Source organism: Ahaetulla prasina, chromosome 6 (genome assembly GCF_028640845.1).
Source record: "Ahaetulla prasina isolate Xishuangbanna chromosome 6, ASM2864084v1, whole genome shotgun sequence".
NCBI lineage: Eukaryota > Metazoa > Chordata > Lepidosauria > Squamata > Colubridae > Ahaetulla > Ahaetulla prasina.
In genome coordinates this window covers 45,295,111-45,318,522 of record NC_080544.1, presented here as the reverse complement: position 1 = coordinate 45,318,522, position 23,412 = coordinate 45,295,111, and the positions used below count along the sequence as shown (strand labels likewise).

The 23,412-nt window shown below is 38.3% G+C and overlaps 1 protein-coding gene across 1 annotated transcript in view; it reads right to left on the bottom strand.

Moving 5' to 3' along the window:
- CPXM2 (carboxypeptidase X, M14 family member 2) overlaps positions 1 to 16,293 on the bottom strand; it is a 102,088-nt gene extending 85,795 nt beyond the window's left edge. The window contains exon 1 of the mRNA XM_058188592.1: positions 15,741 to 16,293. Coding sequence (XP_058044575.1) covers positions 15,741 to 16,080 — 340 coding nt within the window. The 5' untranslated portion in view covers positions 16,081 to 16,293. The remainder of the gene's footprint in view (positions 1 to 15,740) is intronic.
- Positions 16,294 to 23,412: the final 7,119 nt, after the last annotated feature.

Here is a 23,412-nt window from a genome sequence, read left to right as displayed (position 1 = left end):
TGGTTCTGCAGGATCAGGTCAATTTGCACACACGCTTGCATCTCACACAAATGGAGTATTTGTGCAAATGGGTTGTGCGTGCAAGCGCATACACTTGCCTTCCATTTCTGTGGCCCAATTGCAAATAGGTCACAGCCCACTAGTGAGCCACAACCCAGAAATTGGGGATATTTGCTCTACCTTATTAATCATAAATTATACTAATTAATGGAATCAGATGTTCCAAGAATTGAACTCAATGTAATTTCTGTTCCAGTTGTAATACTATTCCCTTTGATTTGGAATAATTCATGTAAAGAAATTTAGTGGACATAAGTTTTGGTTTCAGGGTGTATCAACAACTTAGTATTTTAATGGTGTTCCAACATTGACAGCATTTGGGGTTAACCATGGTTGAATCTTCTGATGCTAAAGGTATATTATCATTTTTTTCATCAACAATTATTTGAGTTTGAGAAGCAATTGACTCTCTCTTTTTTTCATAAAGTTCAGTAGTCATTAAGGTTAGGTTACTATTTTTGTGAGCTCTAGTTGAAATTCTTTTGATTTCTGGTTTAGTTTCTTGTCATATCTTTCTTTCTTTCTTTCGTTTTGTTATGCTAGATGCATTTATAATATTAAACAGTGTGTTAAATTTTAGCTTCCCAGCCAGTTTGCTTGATTTATTGTCCTTTATATTTTTCCATTTTTTTCCCTTCTGGTGTCTTTATTTCAATTTAAACATTTTAAACAATATTTTTGTGTCAGAATTATTTGGATTTGAGTTTTCTTTGTCTCAAGTGCTTTAAAGGCAGAGATATATTTAATAGGGCACCATGATCAACATGCTACATTGTTAAAATGCTATATTAAAGCATGTTAATTTAATAATTATCAATACTTATTTTCCACCAGTTAAAACAAGGCCCTGGCACCCAGAAAGACAGAACTTGATTCAGACCATATGGCAGCATCCTAGATTCATCTGGAACTATAACTTATAGTTTAATATAAAATATTAAACTTCATAAAAATTGAACTCTGAGAACCATAAGAAGCTATAAAGCAATCTTAGCAAGAAAAAAGCTTGCAGACTACAGGATTAAAAGGTGCTCCTTTTGAATGGAAGAATTTCAAAATAGCTATGGAACTATGCTCGGCAACACTTACCTGATAAGAGAAATGTGTGCTCTACGATAAGAAAGCCTAGAACTGCATCCCAAGATAGAATTATAAGTACACACCTGCTCTATTTAGGGTCCATTAATTTGGGATGTAGGCATCCTACTGTTGTGTCATGCAGAGACTAGCTTTTTGAGGGTGTTTTTTTAAAATATTGTTGCCTACAAGTTGTTCTTGGAAGTAAAAGGAAGCCAATGACCTTCTCCTTCTCACTTTGGAGACCAAATTACTACTTTCTTTACTAACATTAGAGAGTGATGATTAGAAGATGAAAGTGCCTGAATTATTGAATTAAAGTACAAATAATTATAAAGATAACCAAAGACCTACAATTATACAGATGTATAGATAATCTAGTAAGGAAGTTAGAATGCATGCTTGATTATTAACACACTGTACATGGAGCCAGTACAATACACCAAAGCAGTCCACAACCTGACAGCTTGCCATCTGAGAAGTTTGGTAGGTAAGAATAAAATGGCCCCTGTCACCTCCATCACATGATTTGCCTGTCTGTCTCTAGCCACCACGGGTGAGTAAAGGAAGATGGCATGTCCACTCCCGCAAAAGCATCCAGGTGGATTTTGTTATATTTTATTGTATTTATTTATTAAATTTTTATGTCATCCATTGCCCCTACAAGATGACTCTGGGTAGCTTACAAGTTATAATTCCCTGTTGTGTCATCAGTTTGGTTGCACCAAAACGTCTCCCATCACATACCCTAAATAACAAGATTTATGTTGTGCTATGGATAATGTCACATCAACTTCAGTTCTAAAAGACTCCCTCAGAGAGAAGTATCCCTGAAAAACAGTTAAGTTAAAGAGATGCATAGATCTGATCCAAGTCTAATTTCAGCAGGAAGTTGGATAAATACTCCTATATGTGACTACTCAGGCAAGTAAACTGAGGTACAAGTTGTAAGTCTAAACCAGATGGAGTAAATGTAAAAACTACCTCTTAAATTAGACTTATAGGTGACCCTCACTCAGCAACAATAATTGGGACTTGAATTTCCATCATGAAGCAATATTGTTGTAAAGTACAATATTACTTGTCTCCATCTGGAACTTTCTGTCTGATTCTTTATTGACATTGCCAATAGGAAGTCAACAGAAATGGTTGCTAATACTAATCACACGACATTGGGGATGCTGCAACTATCCTCAGTATGAGGACCAGTTTGTTCAGCACTGTTTTCACCAAATGGTTGCTGAACAAGTGATTGTTAGGTGAAGACCACCTCTCATTTGGTTGCTTGGATTTAACCCATAAATTGCAACCCAGATTCAAGAGAATCTGGCTCTTGACTTTTTTTTTTTATTTACATTTATATCCCGCCCTTCTCCGAAGACTCAGGGCGGCTTACAGTGTATAAGGCAATAGTCTCATTCTATTTGTATATTTTTTACAAAGTCAACTTATTGCCCCCCCAACAATCTGGGTCCTCATTTTACCTACCTTATAAAGGATGGAAGGCTGAGTCAACCTCGGGCCGGGCTTGAACCTGCAGTAATTGCAGGCTGCTGTGTTGAATCAGACATAGCATTAGACATCTAAGCATGCCACACAAACATCATTTTTCCAGTATCACATTGTATGTATAACCTTATAGAGGTAGTTCCTGATTTATGACCATAATTAAGACCAACATTTCTGTTCTTAATCTTTGAAACATTTGTTACATGAGTTTTGCCTCATTTTATGACCCTTCTTGCTTAACAATTGTTAAGCGAATCACAGTTGTCAAGCCGGTTGTTAAGTGAATCTGACTTCCCCATTGACTTTGCTTGCGAGAAGGTTGCAAAAGATGACCACATGACGTTGAGACACAGCAAAGGTCATAAATATGAACCCGCTGTCAAGCATCTGAATTTTGACCACATGATCATGGGGGTGCTATAAAAGTCATAACTGTGAAAAATGATCATAAGTCACATTTTTCAGTGCTGTTGCAATTTTGAATGGTCACTAAACGAACTGTTGCAAGTCCGGGACTACTTGTGTAAGATAATATGCTTAGTGCTTTGTGGCATAAAAAGTTTATTGGCAAGAGACAACTTATTTGAACGCATGACACCATATTTTTTTCTTAATGAGTTGATAAAACAAATTATTCCCATAAGGGTATCCCAAAACAATCTGAAAGCACTGATTTCTTAAGTCTTGAGTAACAGCAATAATAAAGATTGCAAAAGCAAACAAACTGAAAGCTGGAACTGATCTTTTACAACTGTTAAGTAAAAAAACATGGCAGATCTCCTAATTTCTCTTTGAAACACAGTTATAGATTTAGTTTAAATACATTTTGGGCAGCAAACAAAGAAACTGTGTTTCCTTCACATATGCATAGAGTGCTTAAGATGCCAATTTAGATTTTTTTGCAAAGTAGATGGGCTTTTAGCACATGTGCTGCTGAAGTCAGCACAAAGTATAGGAGCTTTTGATTTATCTGGCAGTAATCTCGAAAATCAAAACAAGCATTTGATTCCTCAGCAGACCAGAATAGAAATTTGCAATGGAGGTAACAAACCAAGGAATACATTACTGGGAATCAAAAACCTCGGAACTATTCTTTGAAATATGTTAGTAACTGGCTAACACGAGAGCTACAGAGGTGAGATATTTCATGTTAATCCTAAATACTGAACCCTCAATCAGGGTTTTGCTGTTTCATTTATGGCCCTTAATCTTCCTTTTAAGGACTGCCATGAATAACTCTGCCTGGATATTCCCTGTCACATTCTTAAGATGTTTTACGAAATGATTTGGAATGCAGCAAAAGTAATTTTTCCGAAAGCCTTTTCTTTCAATGACCATGGTTGTTCTATGTGTCAAGGAAATTATGCTGTTTCATGATCTCTGCTTAGATATTTATTAGAACCCATGAAGGCTAGGCATGTGTAGAAGAAAAAGAAGGTACTGGTATCTTCCTGGTAGGAAGATGTACAATGACTTCAGCCTTCAGGACTACAGCAATTGCGCATGTTTATAAAGATACAGTAGCTTTAATTATATTCAGGCAAGGCGACAAAATGTTCTTCATAGGCTAATAGTTGGTAGATGCTGAGACACTAAGGCTAAACCAGCCTTAGCTCCATACAATGTGTATACACGTATAAGTCCTTAACTGATGACTACAACTGAGTCCAAAATTTCTGTTTCTTAATAAGACAGTGGTTAAGTTAGTTTTGTTCCATTTCACAACCTTTCTTGCCACAGTTGTTAAGTGAACCACTGCAGTTGTTAAGTGAATCTGGCTTCCCTGTTGACTTTGCTTGTAAGACGGCTACAAAAGGTGAGATCACATGACCCCAGGACAGGGCAACCATTTTGCCAAGCATCTAAGTTTTGATCACGTGATCATGGGGATGCTGCAATGGTGTGAAAAACGCTCATAAGACACATTTTTTGAAGGGCTTTTGTAATTTCGAACTGTCATTAAATGAATGGTTGTAAGTCAAACATACCTGTATGCCAAACAATATGCTGCTAAGAACCCTCAGCGATCAGGCCACTGAAATTTGGACTGGTGCCATATTTTAGTAGGTCCAAACATCAGCAATACAGTCACGGAAGAAATCCAAAAGTCTTGTCTAAAAGTTCTCTTCCTTCCATTTAATCAATATTATCATCACACCATGATAATCCTCCCTCTTATTGTCCTTGAAAAGTACTTACAACAGTTCATTTAGTGATCATTGAAAGTTACACCTGCCCTGAAAAATGTGACTTATGACCATTTTTCACAGTTATGATCTTCGCAGCATCCCCATGATCATGTGATCAAAATTCAGATGCTTGGCAGCTAGTTCATATTTATGACCTTTTCAGTGTCCTGAGGTCATGTGATCAGCTTTTGTAACCTTCTGGCAATGGGGAAACCAGATTCACTTAACAATCGTGTAACTAATTTATCAACTGCAGTCATTCACTTAACAACCGTGGCAAGAAAGGTCGTAAAATGGGGCAACACTCACTTAACAAATATCTCACTTAACAACAGAAATGTTGGGCTCAATTATGGGCATAAGTCAAGGACTACCTATATAATTCAAAATAAATGTATATCTCTTGCTTGGCCAGTTTTGGATAACCTCACCATATGTACTTTCAACTGTCACATATACAGATGAATGCCTGAACAAATGAGAGAGTTTGGGAAAAGAAGTCTAGGAACCAGAAGGCAAAGTTTCTCTTGTCCTAGAATAGTGGTAAACCTGTTTAAATAGGCAAGCTCTTCGGGATAGCCATCATTCTTATTTGGGAAGAAACGTATAAATAAAATTGATGGGGTGTTGCAGGGAATTCATTCTGCTTGCATTTTAAGCGAACTAATCTTGCATTTCTTAAAGCAAGTGCCGGGGAGAAATTTTCCAGATTGCACATTCCTATAAATTTTCAAGTGTATAAAAACATGTACAAAAATGCATATTAAGGACAATTATGTGCATCATACCTGCATGAGAAAAAGTTGTTCAGAAAGAATATCAGAGATAATTAATTCAAAAATGAAATTATTAGTACAAAATGTTTATATTAGAGAACATTCAAAAATACACATTTATATAAAAAAATAGATGAAAATAAGACGGAACAGATTTGAGCCTGAAAATACATGGACGTGATATAATTGGAAATAAACAGATTTGTCATCTCTGCTAATTACCTTGTGGGAAGATAAATTTATAATTACAGTTCAATCTTCTCAGTAATTTTCTATCATTTATGAACTCAGGATAATATTTTTACTATTTCGCTTAACACTTCCATTTTATCCACCTGGAACAAACTTTTAAAATAAATCAAACAAACATTATAACATCTCTATATATAAAAGCCTATTCAGCATAATCTCATAATAGGTGGCTGTTATCTTGTTTTAGCATTTTCCATTGCAACATGTTCCAATTCGCTGAGTTTCTTGTGGCAGGAAGTAGTGCAGATTTTGAACCAGACAGGCTTCTAATTATTGGAACATACTTTCATCTTTATTTATTTTTTTCTCATATCAAGAAAGGGGGTTGAGGGAAGGTGGAACATTTGATCAAACAAATGACAGAAAAGAACCAACTAGAGACCAGGTATCTTCAAAACTGGTTTGGTCTTCTGGAATGCCCAAACATTCCAGAATATTGGCCAATAGAGTTTTCTTCAGGTCTGTTCATCTGCATTAAAACAAAAGAGAGGAATATCACACTGAAAGGTCAAACTCCTGTTGTGTGTCTTTTGTTTTAAATGCATCTTTCCTCATAACTGGGAGCCAAATTTCTGATGACAAATGTTTACTCATGAACATTTCAAGCTTGATTTTAAATCTTAATTATGTGGGTTTGTATATTATTCTAACAACTACCATAGCAAAAGAGTTTCAGATGTCTACTCATCAACTCAGGACAGATACAAATGAGCGAAAGGACATTTATTGTATGGATGTCCCATAATTTTTAATTATAGGATGGAGAGAATTCCTGAAAGGTCTTGAAATCTATCCATCCAGTAATAGAATCCTGTTTTATACCATACGTGCCTTTCTGTAGTTTTAAATTTAAAGGTTTCCCCTGTCCAGCCGTGTGTGACTCATCTCCATTTCTTAGCCAAGAGAGAAAGTTCCTTCCATAGTCATGAGGCCAGCATGACTACTACGCCAAGACACATGGAATGCTTTTACCTGTCCCACTGAAGGGGCATTTCTCTACTTACATTTTCACACTTTCAAACTGCTAGGTGGGTAGGAGCTGGAGCAAGTAACAGGAGTTCATCCCGTTGCACAGTGCTCAGTTCTTGAGCCCAGCTTTCCAGATAGGAAGGCTCAGTGTGTTTAATCCCTGAGCCATTGCATCCCCTTAGTTTGAAATTTACTCATTAGCAATTTTTCTCTTTCTCCAGACTTGTACTGTTTCTTCAGGTTTTTTTTAAAAAGTGTATATGTCTATGGAGGACTTGTTTTTATAGGAGGAATAATTTATAGCAAGAAATTGATGAGTGAAATAGGCAGACCATGAGTTGTTGCTTTGCAATTTCAAAGAGCAGGAAAGTCTGGATCTAAATCTAGTTCAGGGCGGTATGACAGAAATGGTTAGCCTGTAGTCCTAGAATCTGATACATTTGTTAACCTAATTTCACAGAGCCTTTATCTAATTACAAAATCATTGTGTGAGAGTTTATTTTAAGCTGTTTGTAAAACTACTTATCTTTTCCTTCTAGGTTGCAGATTAAGACAGTTTTTCTGGATGAGTGACTCTAAGGTGGAAGCAATGGACTGTTGCAATGCAGTCTCTGGGGGGCTATTCTTGAACGGTATTTAGAAGCTTCAGTTGGTTCAGAATGGTCCAAATTCATTGCAGGATTCAAAGTACCAAGTCAGTTAGTTAGCCAGTCCAATAGTCAAGGGTCCAAGAGTAAGTAAACGCAGGAACCAGACTCATGAACTAGGATTCCAATTGATTGTTTTCAATAAAAAGACAAAGCAGCTACATAAATATGACTGCAGCCAGCTGGCTGCAATTACTCAGGCCATGACCTTTGCCTAGTGAGAAGCCTCATGGACTGGCATAGCTCTGCTTTTCACTGCATGCATCAAGATTTATGGCTTGGAGGTTGTGTCTTGTCATCTGACTGTTCCATCTGATCAGGAGATGCTTGGGATTCCTCAGCCTCTTCAGATGTATCATGGCTTGAAGTTTCCAAAGGCTGACAATCCACAGACTCAGTTGGCACACCATTGTCAGAATCGGACTCAGGGTCTCAATCTGAATTGTGACCCATAACCCTGACCCCTGCGGTTTCTATCTGTTCCACTAGAGCCATCTCAGTGGACTTTCTCCCATTCTCTTAGATGAAGTGATGTCATCTGGTGAAGGGTAGGAAGCATACCTTCTCTGTCATGATGTCTTCCTTATGGATCTCAACCTCCTTCCAGAGATTTGTTAACCAAAATGTTAACAACGCCTGGGTTTGTGGGTACATCATATTGGTATGATTTTTTTTAATATTGCCTCAAGTTATTGTTTTTTAATTGATCTATATATGAGATATTATCTTTTCTTAAACACTTTTTCTGGTTTTGGTCTTTTCCCCAGATTACCTTCTCATGAAATGGGGCCTTTAATGGAAAAGATTGCCCAGGGAATATCATCTAGGTCAGTGGTTCTCAACCTGTGGAACCCTAGGAGCCATGAAATCCACGGAGGCTTGAAGAAATGTTATGATTTAAATCTTGAGTCAAGTCTTATTGGTCCATGGCCACCAAAGGTATTTAAAAGGGGTCAGGGGTGAAGAAATGGTTGAGAACTATTGGCTTAGGCAGACAAAATAGATAGCATTTTCTAAGTAAGATGTAGCATATCTTGTACACTAAGTAATGCATGCCCCTTTCTATGGAAGCTTCCCATTCTAAATGATAAACATAATACCCAACATATGAACAGTTGTTTAATGATACTTCAAAGTTGCATGACCTCAAAAAGGGTATTTTCCCCATGGCTGTGTGTGTTCCCACCCATCCACCCACTGCAGTCACATAACTGTCTTATGGACACTTGGCAATCAGTTCACATTTACAGTTGGTTGCAGCATCCCAATATCATGTAAACATGTTTGAGATGTTTACAGTGTTTTTTGCCAGTTTATACCAAAAAAATACCCATTCAGAAGAATGGATTTGCTGGAGAACTGTGTGATTCACTTAACAGCTACTGTAAAAAGTGCAAAAAAATCAGATCCAGTCATATGGATGCCATGACTCCAACAACTTATGACTGAAATTCCTGTCCCAACTGTGGTTGTAAGTCAAGGACGCCTTTAAAGTGCACATTATTTAACTATGAAACAAAAGGGCTTTATTGTCATGCAGCACAACGCACAGAAAACTAAGGATGCTATTAAGTTGGATCTCCATGTATACTCCCTAAGACTGTTTCTTAACATTCACCATCCTTCTTTCAAGTGGCCTGCAGATGTCCTGAGACAGCAATCTCAGAATTCCCAGTTGACTCAGTCTAATTGGGATAATGGCATGTGTACAATAAAGAGAACTATTGTTTATTGTTCTATAAAAATTTGCAATTTTGGCTTTTCAAGGGCCTGAAAATATTAGTAACATCATGTGGTTTGAAATGCCTTTTGTGGACACGGAAGGTAATATTATGGAAAAGAAACATTTGGCATGGAAGCATTGTAGAATAAAGAATGTTCCCTTAAATGAAATACATCTGGCAGTGCAGGCTAGATATTTTTGTCTTAGGCTTACTTGGATGGAAAACAGAATTCATCCTATGCGATCTTCTTCTGCCAAGAAAATCTTTATATAAAAGGCAAAGAGAGTATGTTATGGTTGGGTAGTTCTCTGATCAGGATGCTGTAAAGAATGGAGGACAGGACAACCTCTTGCCACATTTTACAAACTTGAGTCCTCAGATGCTGCTGGACTATGTTTCTCACCATCTTCTGCTAGCAAGGCTAATGGTCACAATGATATGAGCTAGGCCATTGTATTAAGCTGTACATCTAAGGAATATATTATGTGGAATGTATGTATGAGTAGATTATGTCATTTATTATATGTAAACATAGACCCAATAACCTTTTAATTGGTGGTCCCATATCAGCAGCTATTCCCACATCCTCTATAAATCAGGCTGAGAAATGATGCATTTCAGACCTAGGCAACCTGGTGGCTTCCAGATGTGTTGAACATCAACTTCTTTCCCATTCAGCAATGTAGCATCTGGCAACTGGGATTTACGACATATTGCCTAAATATGTATAAATCCTTTCATGTACCACCATCTCAATAATCCTCCCCATAATCCTATGACGCATATGAAGCAGATGTTCTCCAGATGTTTGGGTCTACAGCTTCCACAGTCTCCTAGCACTTTTCATGCTAAATGAGAATGGAATTGAAATTCAAAATATCTAGGAAGCACCAGCATGCCTACTTATGAAATATGTCACTGCAAGGCCTGATTTATAGAGGATGTTGAAACAGTTGCTAATATGGACCCACCAGTTGAAAGCTTATTGGGTCTATATTTGCAGACAATAAATGACATTTATCCACTGATGCACACATTTTTCACAATATGTTCCATATGATCATAACTTGATACAAAGCCTAGCTCTCAGGCAGTGGATATTTTTAAAAAAATACAGTGTTGAGTATCAGGCCACTAAGATAAAAATATGATATATTTTTTCCATTTCACTTTAAAACAACACTCAACCTCTAAATTGATTAGCAGGTAATGGTTTTTTTTCAAGGTTGTTAATTAGGCCTATATTCTTAGTGACCTACAGAAAAATACTTTTTAACATGCTTGTTCCATTCCTCTCCACAAGGATTAGAGACATAGAATGTACAAGCCAGTCAGTATGGATGGAGTAATGAAAATGACACTGGCAGTTCATATTGGTGTAAATCTTATTTATCAGTTCTCCTTCTCATGGGCCTCAGATATATTAAGACAGGTGAACAATCTACCACTGTTACACCCATTTGCAGTATGTTGTGTCTGTGCCCCCCGAGCCAGGCCTGCTGCCAGAAAGTGACTTGGACAGTGAGGGGGAAGGGCCGTCAGGACTTACCTCAGGAGCACCGGCTTGCCTGGCTCAGCTCCAGGAGCCAGAAACAGGCCAGGTGGAAGAGATTATGAGGCCTCCATCCCCTGACTCTTCCCCCCCCCCAAGGCCACGCCTGCAGACCCAGCTGACGGCAATCAGGCTTGGTTTTGTAGGCAGGAGAGGAGGGAACAACAGAAGCAAGGGTGTGGCAGGCCTAGGAAGTGCTGAGTCATGGAGCCACACCCCACAGGATATAAAAGCAGCAAGAGCTGCTGTGTCTCTTTGTAACAGGCAAATCCACTGAGTAAGAGCTGAAGTTTGTTTCTAGGTGACTCACCAGCATCGTGGAAGATAATGGAGGCTCTTGGCAGACGCTGGCTATTCTGCTGCCAGAGCTGATAGTGATGGCTAATTAAGCCGTCATTCGGACGGAGGCGAGGGAGGACAGAACAGGTATTCAGCTGGTTCGGACCTGTTTACCCGAACCAGTAGTGGAAATCATGGGTGGGCCCATCCCCCCCTGTCCCCCCCATCCCCTCCCTGCCCCAGTTCTATGCCATCCTATTTAGGCACATTTTTGAGGCTGAGCCCACCACTGAACACAACACCCCAAGTTTGCACTCTGAAATTTTCATGCAAAACAATAATAAAAGTTCAGGTGAAACAGAAATGTTGGCCTCTCATTTTCATTTCTACACTTAACCTCCCATCCCCATCCCCAAAATGGCTTAGAATTGTGCCATCATTATACCATTTTGTCACCAAATTTCGGCAGTTTGATTCAGACTCCATTTGGTGAAGTTGGAAGTTTCTTTAATGTACGAATGGGAGGGTTCTTTCCAGAACCAGCAATGTGTTGCAGCTGCCAAAAAAGCCAATGCAGTTCTGCAGAGGGCTGCATCAACAGAGGGATATTATCAGGGTCACATGAAATGTTATTAACACTTCACTAACATGAAGTGTTAGTGCTAATTTATACTGTTTTGTAACACCACACTTGGAAACTGCACTTAATTTTGGTCATCATGATACAAAAAGATGTTGAGTCTCTAGAAGGAGTGCAGAGAAAGATGTGCAGAGAAACATATGAAGAATGGTTGCAGGAACTGGTATGTCTAGTTTAACAAAGAGATGGACTAGGAGTGACATGATAGCAGTCTTCCAATATTTGAAAGCCTGTCATAGAGAAGAAGGGGCCAACCTTTCCAGAGTACCTGAGAGCAGGACAAAAAGTAACAGATGGAAATTTATCAAGGAGAGATCCAACCTAGAACTAAGGAGAAATTTCCTGACAGAACAATTAATCTGTTGAATGACTTGCCTCCAGAAGTTATGGGTGCTCTATCACTGGAGGCTTTAAGAAGAGATTGGACCTGAATGGTATACAGTCATTTGCTTGAACAGAGGATTGGACTAGAAGACCTCTAAGGTCCCTTCCAAGTCTGTTGTTCCAATGCTGCATTCCTGCTTGTAACTCTCAGCACCAAAGAAGACGGGGGGGCGGGGGAATGTTACTACCGGTAAGAAATAATCAACAAGACAATGGGAATTCCAGTCTTTGCTATAACTTCACCAATTTACCATTATTATTATTATTATTTATTATATTTGTATACCGCCCATCTCCCAAAAGACTCAGGGCGGTTCACAGCCAAAAAACAACAGAAAACATATAATACATATAAACAGCTAAAAGAATAGACAGTTAAATTCAATTGATGCCCTAAAACTTTTAAATACAAATTTAAAACCTCAATTAAACCCCTTTTTTAAAAATCCCAATTTAAAAACTACGTTCAAGCTAGTCCTGCTCTTCGAAACAGCAACGTCTTCAGCTCGCGGCGGAAGGACCTGAGATCGGGGAGTTGACGAAGCCCCAGAGGGAGCTCGTTCCAGAGGGTAGGGGCCCCCACAGAGAAGGCCCTCCCCCTAGAGGTTGCCAGCCGACATTGTTTAGCTGACGGTATCCGGAGGAGGCCCTCTCTGAGAGCGCACTGGTCGGTGAGAGGTTAATGGTGGCAGTAGGCGGTCCCGTAAATATCCCGGCCCTAGGCCATGGAGCGTTTTAAAGGTGATAACAAGTACCTTGAAGTGAACCCGGAAGACCACCGGGAGCCAGTGCAGACTACGCAGGAGGGGTGTTACACGGGAGCCACAAGGTGCTCCTTCTATCACCCGCGCAGCCGCATTCTGGACCAGTTGGAGTCTCCGGGTACCCTTCAAGGGGAGCCCCATGTAGAGAGCATTACAGTAGTCCAGGCGGGATGTAACAAGGGCATGAGCGACCGTGCATAAGGAAGCCCGATCCAGAAAGGGGCGTAACTGGCGTATCAGGCGAACCTGATGAAAAGCTCCCCTGGTGACAGCTATCATATGATCTTCTAAAGACAGCCGTGCATCCATGATGTCACTTCCAACACTGTATCCTACCCTTACTGAATAATGGCCCCTGATCCTTTGAAAGTTGGTCATCCCTGTGTTAGGAGAATCCAGATTTTCCTCCTCCATAATGCAGCCTTTTATATCCTTGGCTAAAGATGCTTGCCAAATCTTCCTTTTAATTCTCACCTCATAAGCACAGTTAAAGCACAGATAAAGATTCTGTGGTTCATGAAATTATTTTTGAAAGCCTTCTGCAAGTAATCAAATCAAAACTTTGGCAAGGCTGCTACTTTCCTCCCCTAGCAGCTTACTTTGGAAAAAGAAACAGAAAGAAAAGCTGATCTCTTATTTAACTTTGCCCATTATCGGCATGGGGCTTCAAAAATAAAAATTGCAGACCTCTACAAATATTAAAAGGAGGTCAGTTATCCAAAGTTATGTGGACATACGGCTTCCAAGACTTGGAAAGGTAATAATGGCCATGACACTCATACCAATATGGCAACCCTCATTCCCTCTTCAACTAATGACTGGCCCCAACAAGTTGGTCATTCAGATTTCTTGCCACTCTAATGCAAAACAAATTGATTACAGTTTATAAGAGTACAGTTGATAGACTTTGGAGAAAGCTGCTATTTCTAATTATTGCTCTTTCTGATTATTGCATATCATAACCAACGCCATGTAAGTAGGAAGCTGCTCTGGATCTGAGTAGATTAAAATTCCCATCACAATAAATTTCTTGTTCAAGTCAACAGAAATGAAACTAAAACAAAACCTATCCGCTTCCTGTGAGCATGTCTCTAACAGTTACATTCAAGATTTCCATCTTTATTGGAGTACACTAATCATGAGTGAGCATTGCATGTAAGAAGCTGAAACTTTCTGATTATTATAAATTTTAGTCCACTTCTGATTCAAAGCAAACTAATGATCCGTAACAGCTGTCAACCAAAGGACAACTCTATCCCTTGGCTTTGGTTCATTCCAACATAGACGCAACTGATTGCTTGCAACAAACACCTAATTAATTCAACATGCCTTTAGCCCCATATAGCTAAAAAAGAAATGGAGGGCATTTTTAATGTTTGCCACTTGAATTATCTTCTTTAGCCTTTAATCTACTGTTTTTCTTGAATACCTTATTACAGAAACAGACCATTAACTCTACAAATAGAACCAAAAGTATCTATTAAGATTAATAGTTGCTTATCTACATGATTCTCCACTTTTATGCCTTCGTGTTAACAATATCCCTAGGAATCTAGCCAAACAATCAATGCAAGAGCTTTTCTAAAAATCACCTGTGCACAAAGTAATTATTTCCTGAAGATGCTGTACAATAAGGAATGGCAGCATTCCCATTGCTTGTACTAAGATCCATGGCTACCCTGCATAGTTAGGCCAACAGAAGTACCATTTAATGGTAGCAGAAATGCTTTTTACATTGCTGTCTAAAACAGCATATTAATGTGTCTGGTTTTCAGCTAGAGAGATGGACCTGAGGAGGCAAGTGTAATTTGTCATTCCACTTCCAGCAGCACAAAATCTCTTGCTGAGATGAGACTAATCCAACAAGACACCATTTCAAGATGTAATTGTTATGTAACAGTGCATGATGTGCCAACACATTCCAAGAGTCCTACAGTGCCAGACTATTGGGCCAACTGTCCAGCATTTAAGCATGTTGCTCAGGAACGAAATCAAAGAAAAGTGTAAGGAGTAATAAAGTAAAACTCTTGCACTCACATTATTAGCATACTGAGAGCTTTGATGGGAGAAAATTCATTCATTTATTTTTGTTCAATATATTATTTTTAATATTTGATACATGTGTAGTTGTATATGACAGTTTTCATGATGCATTACAAATATTAGGTTCCTATTACTGTCTTGTAAACACATTGAACTGTTTGTTGTTAGAAAGACTTAACATCTTTTTTTACAGGACTGCATAAATAAAACAAAGAACAAAATTAAAATAAAAATTAATATAAAAATGTATTTTCAAAAAAATGAAACCATAACCTGAAAAAATCAAGAGAAATCATTGTATTTCAGGTGTCTTAGGACTTAAAATCTTAAACGTCATTATATAGAAAGAGTGAGGATGGTGAGGATGATAATATATTTGCTAATTTATTTTGTATCTGTTTGTGTTTTTCATTTTGCATTAATTGAATTTTATCTAATATCTTCTCTGATCACCGTTGAGCAGAGCTTTCATATAAGATAAAGCAAAATCCACATGTTGTTCCAGAAAGAAATTTCATATCCTTCCTTCCCTATGAATTTCACAATAAAACTTCATTTATATGTGTATCTATATTAAACAGAAAAGCAGATGTCATCTACAATTGAGAAAAGGAAGCTGGGTACAGAGAAAAGGGTTTTTTGAAAACATTTAAGTGAAAAGACCAAAGAAAGAGTAATAGCAAGGCTATGTTTTCCTAAAAGAGTAGAGAGAATTACTAGGTTTTAGGAGAAACTACCCTGTAAACATAATAGCTGCTTTTAATAACAAATTGTTTAATTTACGTATTATGTATGAGTTTATGCTTATAGGAAAGCAGAGCTCTCTTGAGACCCATCTAGAACGTTAAAATTTGAAAGAAAAGGAAGATAGTTACCTGGTGGTGTTTCCAGAGTTGATTTATCCTTTCTTGGTTTGATAGTTTTCTTGGATTTGTACTCTTTCTTGCCTGGTTTGAATCTTGGAGATGCCTCTATTTCAGCAGAAGGTTTCAAGTCTTTTTCTCTTGGTTGCTCTGTGAAAGGTGACAAATCCTCATTGGGATCCGGATAAGAATAATAATGATTCCTATTGATGATTTCTTGTAGGTAGTAATCCTGGTCCTCCATGGGAAGAGCCCACGTGATAAAGCCAAGCAGTACCAGATCAAAATAACAAAAAACAAGGTAGAATTGAAGAAAGGATATCTTCTTGAAAATGGGAATCTGTTTCATCATGTTTACTTGTGCTAAAACAATGTAGCCCTGCAGTTTTCCAGACTAAATTTAAATGGAAACAGAAAGAAAGATAAAAACAAGTAAGCAAAGAAAGAAAGAAAGAAAGTTATTTGCTAGTAAAATCCAAGATGAAGAGCAAAGTCTGGGATTAGAGCTTCTGCTTTGGGAATAGTTTTCAAAAGTTGCAGCTAATGAAATAAGAGTGTGGAGTGGAAGCAGAGGGAGGAGGAAACAGCTACAGTTCATGTGATCAGCAGAGCTTAAGAATCAAACACATATGCAGGCACATAGGAAAAGAGACATACTTGACAGGTGTGATTTTTCCATCTCAAGCTTTTAAAAATATCGTTTCTCTCCCCCTCACTTTTGCCTTCCCCTATTCTCCATTAAAAATTCAATTAAACTCATGGCTCCTAAGATTCTGGGTCTTTGAATATTGCTATGAGACTGAGTCTGGACATTGTTTATTCAATGAAGTAGGGGATGGGCAGAAAGTGAGTTGGACACAAGCCTTGGTATCCGATTCCTTTTTTACAAATTGTGTCCTTTGTCTTGCCTGGATTGTGTAGACTGCAATGTGTTTAGATGAAACTGAAGGAGAAAAGGAAAATATTTTTCTCCTCTGGTACAGCCGGAATTTTCAGCAGAATGTGAAGGTTGCATTCTTGTTCTAGAAAACAGGAAAGCAGACTCGGAAAATGCCTATTATTCTTCAAGCATTTGATAGAAAACAGGTACAGATCATTAATGGCATAGAAAAGTATTATATTTTCATTTGTACAGTCTGTCCTTCTAACATCTGAGAGAGACTAATATTGTGCATGTGCCCACAATAAACTGAGAGTAAACACTATTATTTTTTAGTAAAAATGCATAGGAGTACATTATAAAGCCCCCTCCCCCCCCACAAAGCCCAACCATACCTCAGAGTGGTAGTGTTGGTGGTGGGTAAACAGTATAAGCCTTATTATACTGATCAACACAGTTCTGTCTTGGAGAAAGACTTGGGACCTACTCCATTTTTCCCCATCAAAAAACTTTATGGATCAGTTCAAAGATGTGGAAGATATATGGAAGACCAAGCAGTGTGACCTCCTGGCTGGGAATACACAGGTCAAAGTGCAAGTTGACAATGAGACCACTGAAACAGTGAAAGAATTCAACTTCCTGAGCTCTAAAAATGACCAAAGTGGTGACTGAAACCCTGAGATCAGAGGCATATATCACCTAGAAGAACTGCAATATCTGGCATGAATTGTTGTGGTCCGCCAGCAGCCCATGGCGCTGGCAGTGGAGTCAGACAGTGAGGAGATTGGGGAGGACAATGGACCAGTCCTGGAGTCAGGGAAAGGGGTTTGCATTGGAGGCAGAGATGAGGTGAGGGCCATCTGGGAGCAATGCGCGGACTCCAGAGCCTCCAGAGATGGACAGCAAAGAGGCAGAGGAACAAGAAGAGCCTGTTCCTAGTGCACGCATGCGAAGAGCTGCCAGAAGGTAAGAGCAGCTAAAACAAAAAGGATGACTCGGGAGTAAGGCCAGGAGATGATTGGCCTCTTCCATAAGGCTTAAAAGAACAGCAATGGCTCTTGGGTTCTTTGCAGGAAAGCAACATTGCTACAATTGTTTCTTGTCTCCTGTTTCTGAACATCTGTGGTGCTGGAGACAAATGTTAGGCATGCCATGGATTGCAAAAATAACAAAGAAATCCTAGACCGAAATTCACCAAAAATACCACTTGAAACCAAGTTCGTCAAACACAGCTGTCATACTTTGGTCATGTCACGAGAGCTGAGTTACTCGAAAAGTCAATCATGCTGGGAGAGATCAGCAGAAAAAGGAGAAGGGGCCACCACTGGCTGGACACTATAAAAGATGACACTGGGATGACGATGGTGGATCTGAAGGAGGCAGTACGAGACAGAGGGGCATGGAGAGTGCTGAGCCATAGAATGTCTATGGATTGCACATGACTGAATGGCTGACAATGACTATGATATTGTAAAACATTAACAGTCAAGATCTTGGATACCTTTAAATAGGATTTTTACCTATGTAGATTCTATATTTTGTTCTTTTTATGTTTATAGAACAAAGCCAATCTGTTTGCTAAGTTATTTTGCCCAAAGGGATTCTTTTATTTTTATTCTTTTTTGTAGTTTAAACGTCCATGAAATGGTAAACATTTTGTTTCAAGAATGGAACAAAAGATGCTCACCTGTAGTTTCCCATCAGAATGTTCCAAGTGGACTATTTTTGGAGATGTTGTTAGTTGTGAAGTCATGTCTGACCTATCGTGACCCTATGGATAACATTCCTCCAGGCCTTCCTGTCCTCTACCATCCTCTGGAGTCCATTTAAGCTCACAGCTCAGTGACTCCATCCAGCCACCTCGTTCTCTGTCATCTCTTCTTCTTTTGCCCTCATTCTTTCCCAGCATTACAAAGCAGTTCTAGGTTATAAAATGTTAAGTTTATAGGAATAAATTGGAACTTGGAACAAGCCCCCTGCTCCTTTGATTTTCATTTTCAGAAAGCCACAAAAGGAAATGATGTAGTTATTTTATTTATTTATTTATTTTATTTATTTTGTCGCACAGTATATATAAGCATAAGTATGAAATAACTATACAATATATAAACATATATATGAGTATGAGTATGTAATAACTATATTAATTGGATATAACAAAAGGACACAATAGGACAAGAACAGTAGGCACGTTTGTGCTCTTATGCGCGCTCCTTACAGACCTCTTAGAAATGGGGTGAGGTCAACAGTAGATAGTCTTTGGTTAAAGCTTTGGGGATTTTGGGAAGAGACCACAGAGTCAGGTAGTGTATTCCAAGCGTTAACAATTCTATTACTGAAGTCATATTTTCTGCAATCAAGATTGGAGCTGCTAACATTAAGCTTAAATCTATTGTGTGCTCGTGTATTGTTGCAATTGAAGCTGAAGTAGTCTTCAACAGGAAGGACTTTGTAATAGATGATTCTATGAGTTAAACTCAGGTCATGTTGAAGGCGGCGTAGTTCTAAATTTTCTAAACCCAGGATTTCAAGTCTGGTGGCATAAGGTATTTTGTTGTATTCAAAGGAGTGGAGAACTCTTCTTGTAAAATATTTCTGGACAAGTTCAATTGTATTGATGTCAGAAATGTGGTATGGGTTCCACACAGTCGAGCTGTATTCAAGAATTGGTCTAGCAAATGTTTTATATGCTCTGGTTAGTAGTGTAGTGTTTTTGGAGAAGAAGCTACGCAAGATTAGGTTTACAACTCTTAAAGCCTTTTTTGCAATGTAGTTGCAGTGGGCTTTGGTACTTAGATCACTTGATATCAAAACTCCAAGGTCTTTAACAGGGTGGGGGTCATCAGTAAGGTAATGTCCATCAAGCTTGTACTTAGTGTTTAGATTCTTTTTTCCAATATGTAAGACTGGGCATTTGCTGGTTGAGATTTGGAGTTGCCAAGTTTTAGACCATTCAGATACGAAGTCAAGATCTTTTTGGAGGATAGCTGTATTGTTGGTGGTGTTAAATAGTTTGACATCATCAGCAAAGAGAACACTTGTGAACAAAGAGAATTACTTGTGATATGGTCACAGAGATCAATAATGTATAATATGAAGAGTGTTGGTCCAAACACTGCCTTGGGGAACTCCGCTATTGACAGAAACAGGATTTGATATAGCATTGCCAATTTTGACTACTTGTTGTCTGTTTGATAGAAAAGCAGTTATCCAATTGTGGAGGGGTCCTGAGATGCCGTAGGATTTTAGTTTTAGGAGAAGTTTATCATATACTACTGAGTCGAAAGCTTTACAGAAGTCTATGTAGATTACATCTATTGCTTTGCCCTGATCAAGATTTGTAGTCCATATGTTTTTGCAGTGAAGAAGTTATAAATTACATGATAATTTTTTTCTGAAACCAAATTGTTTATTAGAGAGTAGGTTGTTTGTTTCTAGGTGGAGGGTAATGGATTGGTTGATGATTGATTCCATTATTTTGCAGGTGACATGGCAAAGAGAGAGAGGTCTGTAATTTTCAACTAGGCTGGGGTCTCCTTTTTTGAAGACAGGGATGACTGTGGCAAGTGACCAAAGTTTGGGAAGGGAACTGGTAGTGAAAGCTTTTTCAAAAAGTATGCTTAGGGGTTCTGCTATATTAGTAGAAATCTTTTTTAAGAAGTATGCACATAGTCCATTAGGTCCTATAGATAGGGGTGGTTTCAGTTTGCGAAGAGCTTTTTCAGTATTATCTTCTGTGAAATCTATATGTGTTAGGTCATTGTACTCATTGTTGGTATGATTGGAGAATGTCGGGTATAAGTCATTACTGTTAACAAAGACTGTGCCAAATAATGTGTTGAAGAGATTTGCTTTAACTGTTTCATCATTATATTCTTTGCCGTTAGAATCTTTTAGTGGTGGGATGGATTTCAAGTCTTTAAGTTTGTTGTTCACAAAATTATAAAAAGCACAATTGGAGTTTGTGCTCAGAAGGTCTTCTTGCTTGGTGTGGTAATTGGTGCATTCAGTTTTTATTTGATTGCATATATTTCTGTAGCGGTTTTTGAAATTTGCTACATAGCCCTTTTTGTTTCTTCTGGTTAGTGGTTATTTATCTATGTATGTATGTAGTTAGTTATCTAGGATGACTACTGACTGCAACTCAGAAATATTTTTTAATCCTTTATGGAGTTTTGTATCAATATTTTCACACTCCAGGCTACCTTCTAAGCAAGTGCAAGCTACATTTTTTATTGCTTTTGTTGCCTTTTGTACCCAAATCCAAACCAAAAGTGACAAAAGTTATAGTTACTACACACCTTCTGCTTTGCCTAATCCACAGTGGAATTTTAATAGACCTCTTTATGTTGTGGTAATTGTTTGTCCAGAGTGCCAAATAAACAGAAGATGTACACTCACTGAATTCAACAGATCATGTTTTCTGTTTAATGGAATTAACAATTGTTGTAGGATAAAAAACAGCTGTTTGTTGGGTCTATTTGCTCTGATAGTTATTGTTCTATCTACTTCTTTGGCCTTTTTCATGGGACCGAAGTTATTCCCTTTCTTTTTGCCTTCTTTTTCCTTTACAATCAGATTCTTGACTGAGAACTGCAACTTGCCCATGATAGTTATGCAGATTATAGTTTTCCAAGCGATTTACCATGAAATTAATACCCGCATTCATATTTCACATCCACGATGTGTACCATAGCAATGGTAATGAATTTAAAATGAAAACAACCAACTGTCCTCCCATTAAAGGCATTTGTTCCTTCTATGCTGACTTGCAATATCTATTACTTCATTTATTATACATAATGACCTTCTCCGGACACTTGTTTCATAGCTTTCTGAAAAGCATTTTGGAGACTGTGGATTCTTTCTTCTATAAGTCTGAGAAAATTTTCCAAATTTCTTTGGCATGATCTAAATCCCTTAAATGCAGAAGAACGGCTTCACTCGCTGCCAGATAATCTTAGCTGCTCTGTATTTTCCAGCATCTCAGGCTCTTTATTCCTAAATTGGGCGTCTCTCATCGTCTAGCACAAAGGTGATTCCTAGAAAGTATTTTCACTTTGAATGTCAAAGGAGTATTTTCACTCTGAATGATCAGAGAGAGGATTTTGATCCTTGCCGCTTCCAAACAGGCTGAAAATTTCTTGATTCCTTTTTTTGTGTGCTTTCTTCTCCAAGTTTTTTCTTCATCGCTCTGGAGAGTCCTGCTGTTTTATTCATGAAACCTTCTTGTACATATACTGAATGCTGGATATTGAAGCATTCTCTATGTGTATGTCGATGCTCCTGAGAGCTAGAATTGGAGCAATGAGTAACAAAGCACACTATACAACTGTAATAGAAAGGATAGTTATTTATAAGAAATGTTTTATTGAGCTAGGTAAAGATTATCATGTAGCTGGCTACCAGGAGGAGAAAAAAAGAACAGGTTATCTTTGAGTTTTGCACGCAAGAATGGCAGAAGAACATGGCTCAGATTAACCATATTGTAGACAAATGGTAGGAAAATAATAAATAGCAAACAAACACAGAGTCAATTCACCCTATCTTCATCCATCTTGGTCTGTATGTTCTGAGATTCTGAAGAATTACTGTCACTGGATTTGTGCCTATGACTAGCAGCAATACAGCAGGACCCATAACATCTCTTCAGATCTTAACCATCTCCCTACCATCTGTTGATTTATGTAATCTAAATTGAGAATATTGAAAAGAGAGAGAGAGAGGTTTTAAAATCTAAACCAGAAAATATGAAATAAAAATACTGCTGCACTGCTCAGAACAATCCAAAATACTCAAAATAAAGATGCTGACCTTTTACTCTAAATGTGGAACAGAACATGCATGTTATATTTCAAGTTTCAATACTTTGGTTTCATGTTCTGCATGATTATCCTGAATTTGCACATTGGTGTTTTACACTATATATCAAGTATACCAAAAAGCAGAGACATCACCCTGCCAACAAAAGTGTGTATAGTCAAGGCTATGGTTTTCCCAGTTATAATGTATGGCTGTGAAAGTTGGACCATAAGAAAGACTGAGCGCCAAAGAATTGAGGCCTTTGAACTATGGTGCTGGAAAAGTCTCCTGCGAGTCCCTTGGACTGCAAGGCAATCAAACCGGTCAGTCCTAGAGGAGATCAATCCTGACTGCTCTTTAGAAGGCCAGATCCTGAAGATGAAACTCAAATACTTTGGCCACCTAATGAGAAGGAAGGACTCACTGGAGAAGAGCCTAATGCTGAGAAAAATTGAGGGCAAAAGAAGAAGGGGATGACAGAGATTGAGGTGGCTGGATGGAGTCACTGAGCTTAAATGGACTCAGGAGGATAGTAAAAGACAGGAAGACCTGCAGGAACATTGTCCATGGGGTCGTGATGGGTCAGACATGACTTCACAACTAACAACAACAACTATATATCAGTGAAGCATCTGTGATATAATCTTGTTACTTCCCCAATCTGGAATGTGTTGATCGGATAGGATCAAATAATACTATTTGTTGAAGTTAGTAGCATCCAGAAAAGGTCTGAAAGCAGTAATGGTTCTGGTAACTCCTTCACTCCTATTTACAGCATGCAAACACAGTGGGATTATTTTTTAAAAAAAAAAATCTAACAATAAACAGAGCTCTGTAAGAGGATAGTCTCTACATATCTCTCACCAAAATCATTAGCTATTGTTAGTCTTTCCTACCAAGGGTGGATGTCCTGTAGCCCATGGACCTTTCTAGAAAGGAGAAGCAGCTAAGGAATATGAAATAATGAAAGCTGAGACATAGCAGTTAAGTAGATTTGCTAGT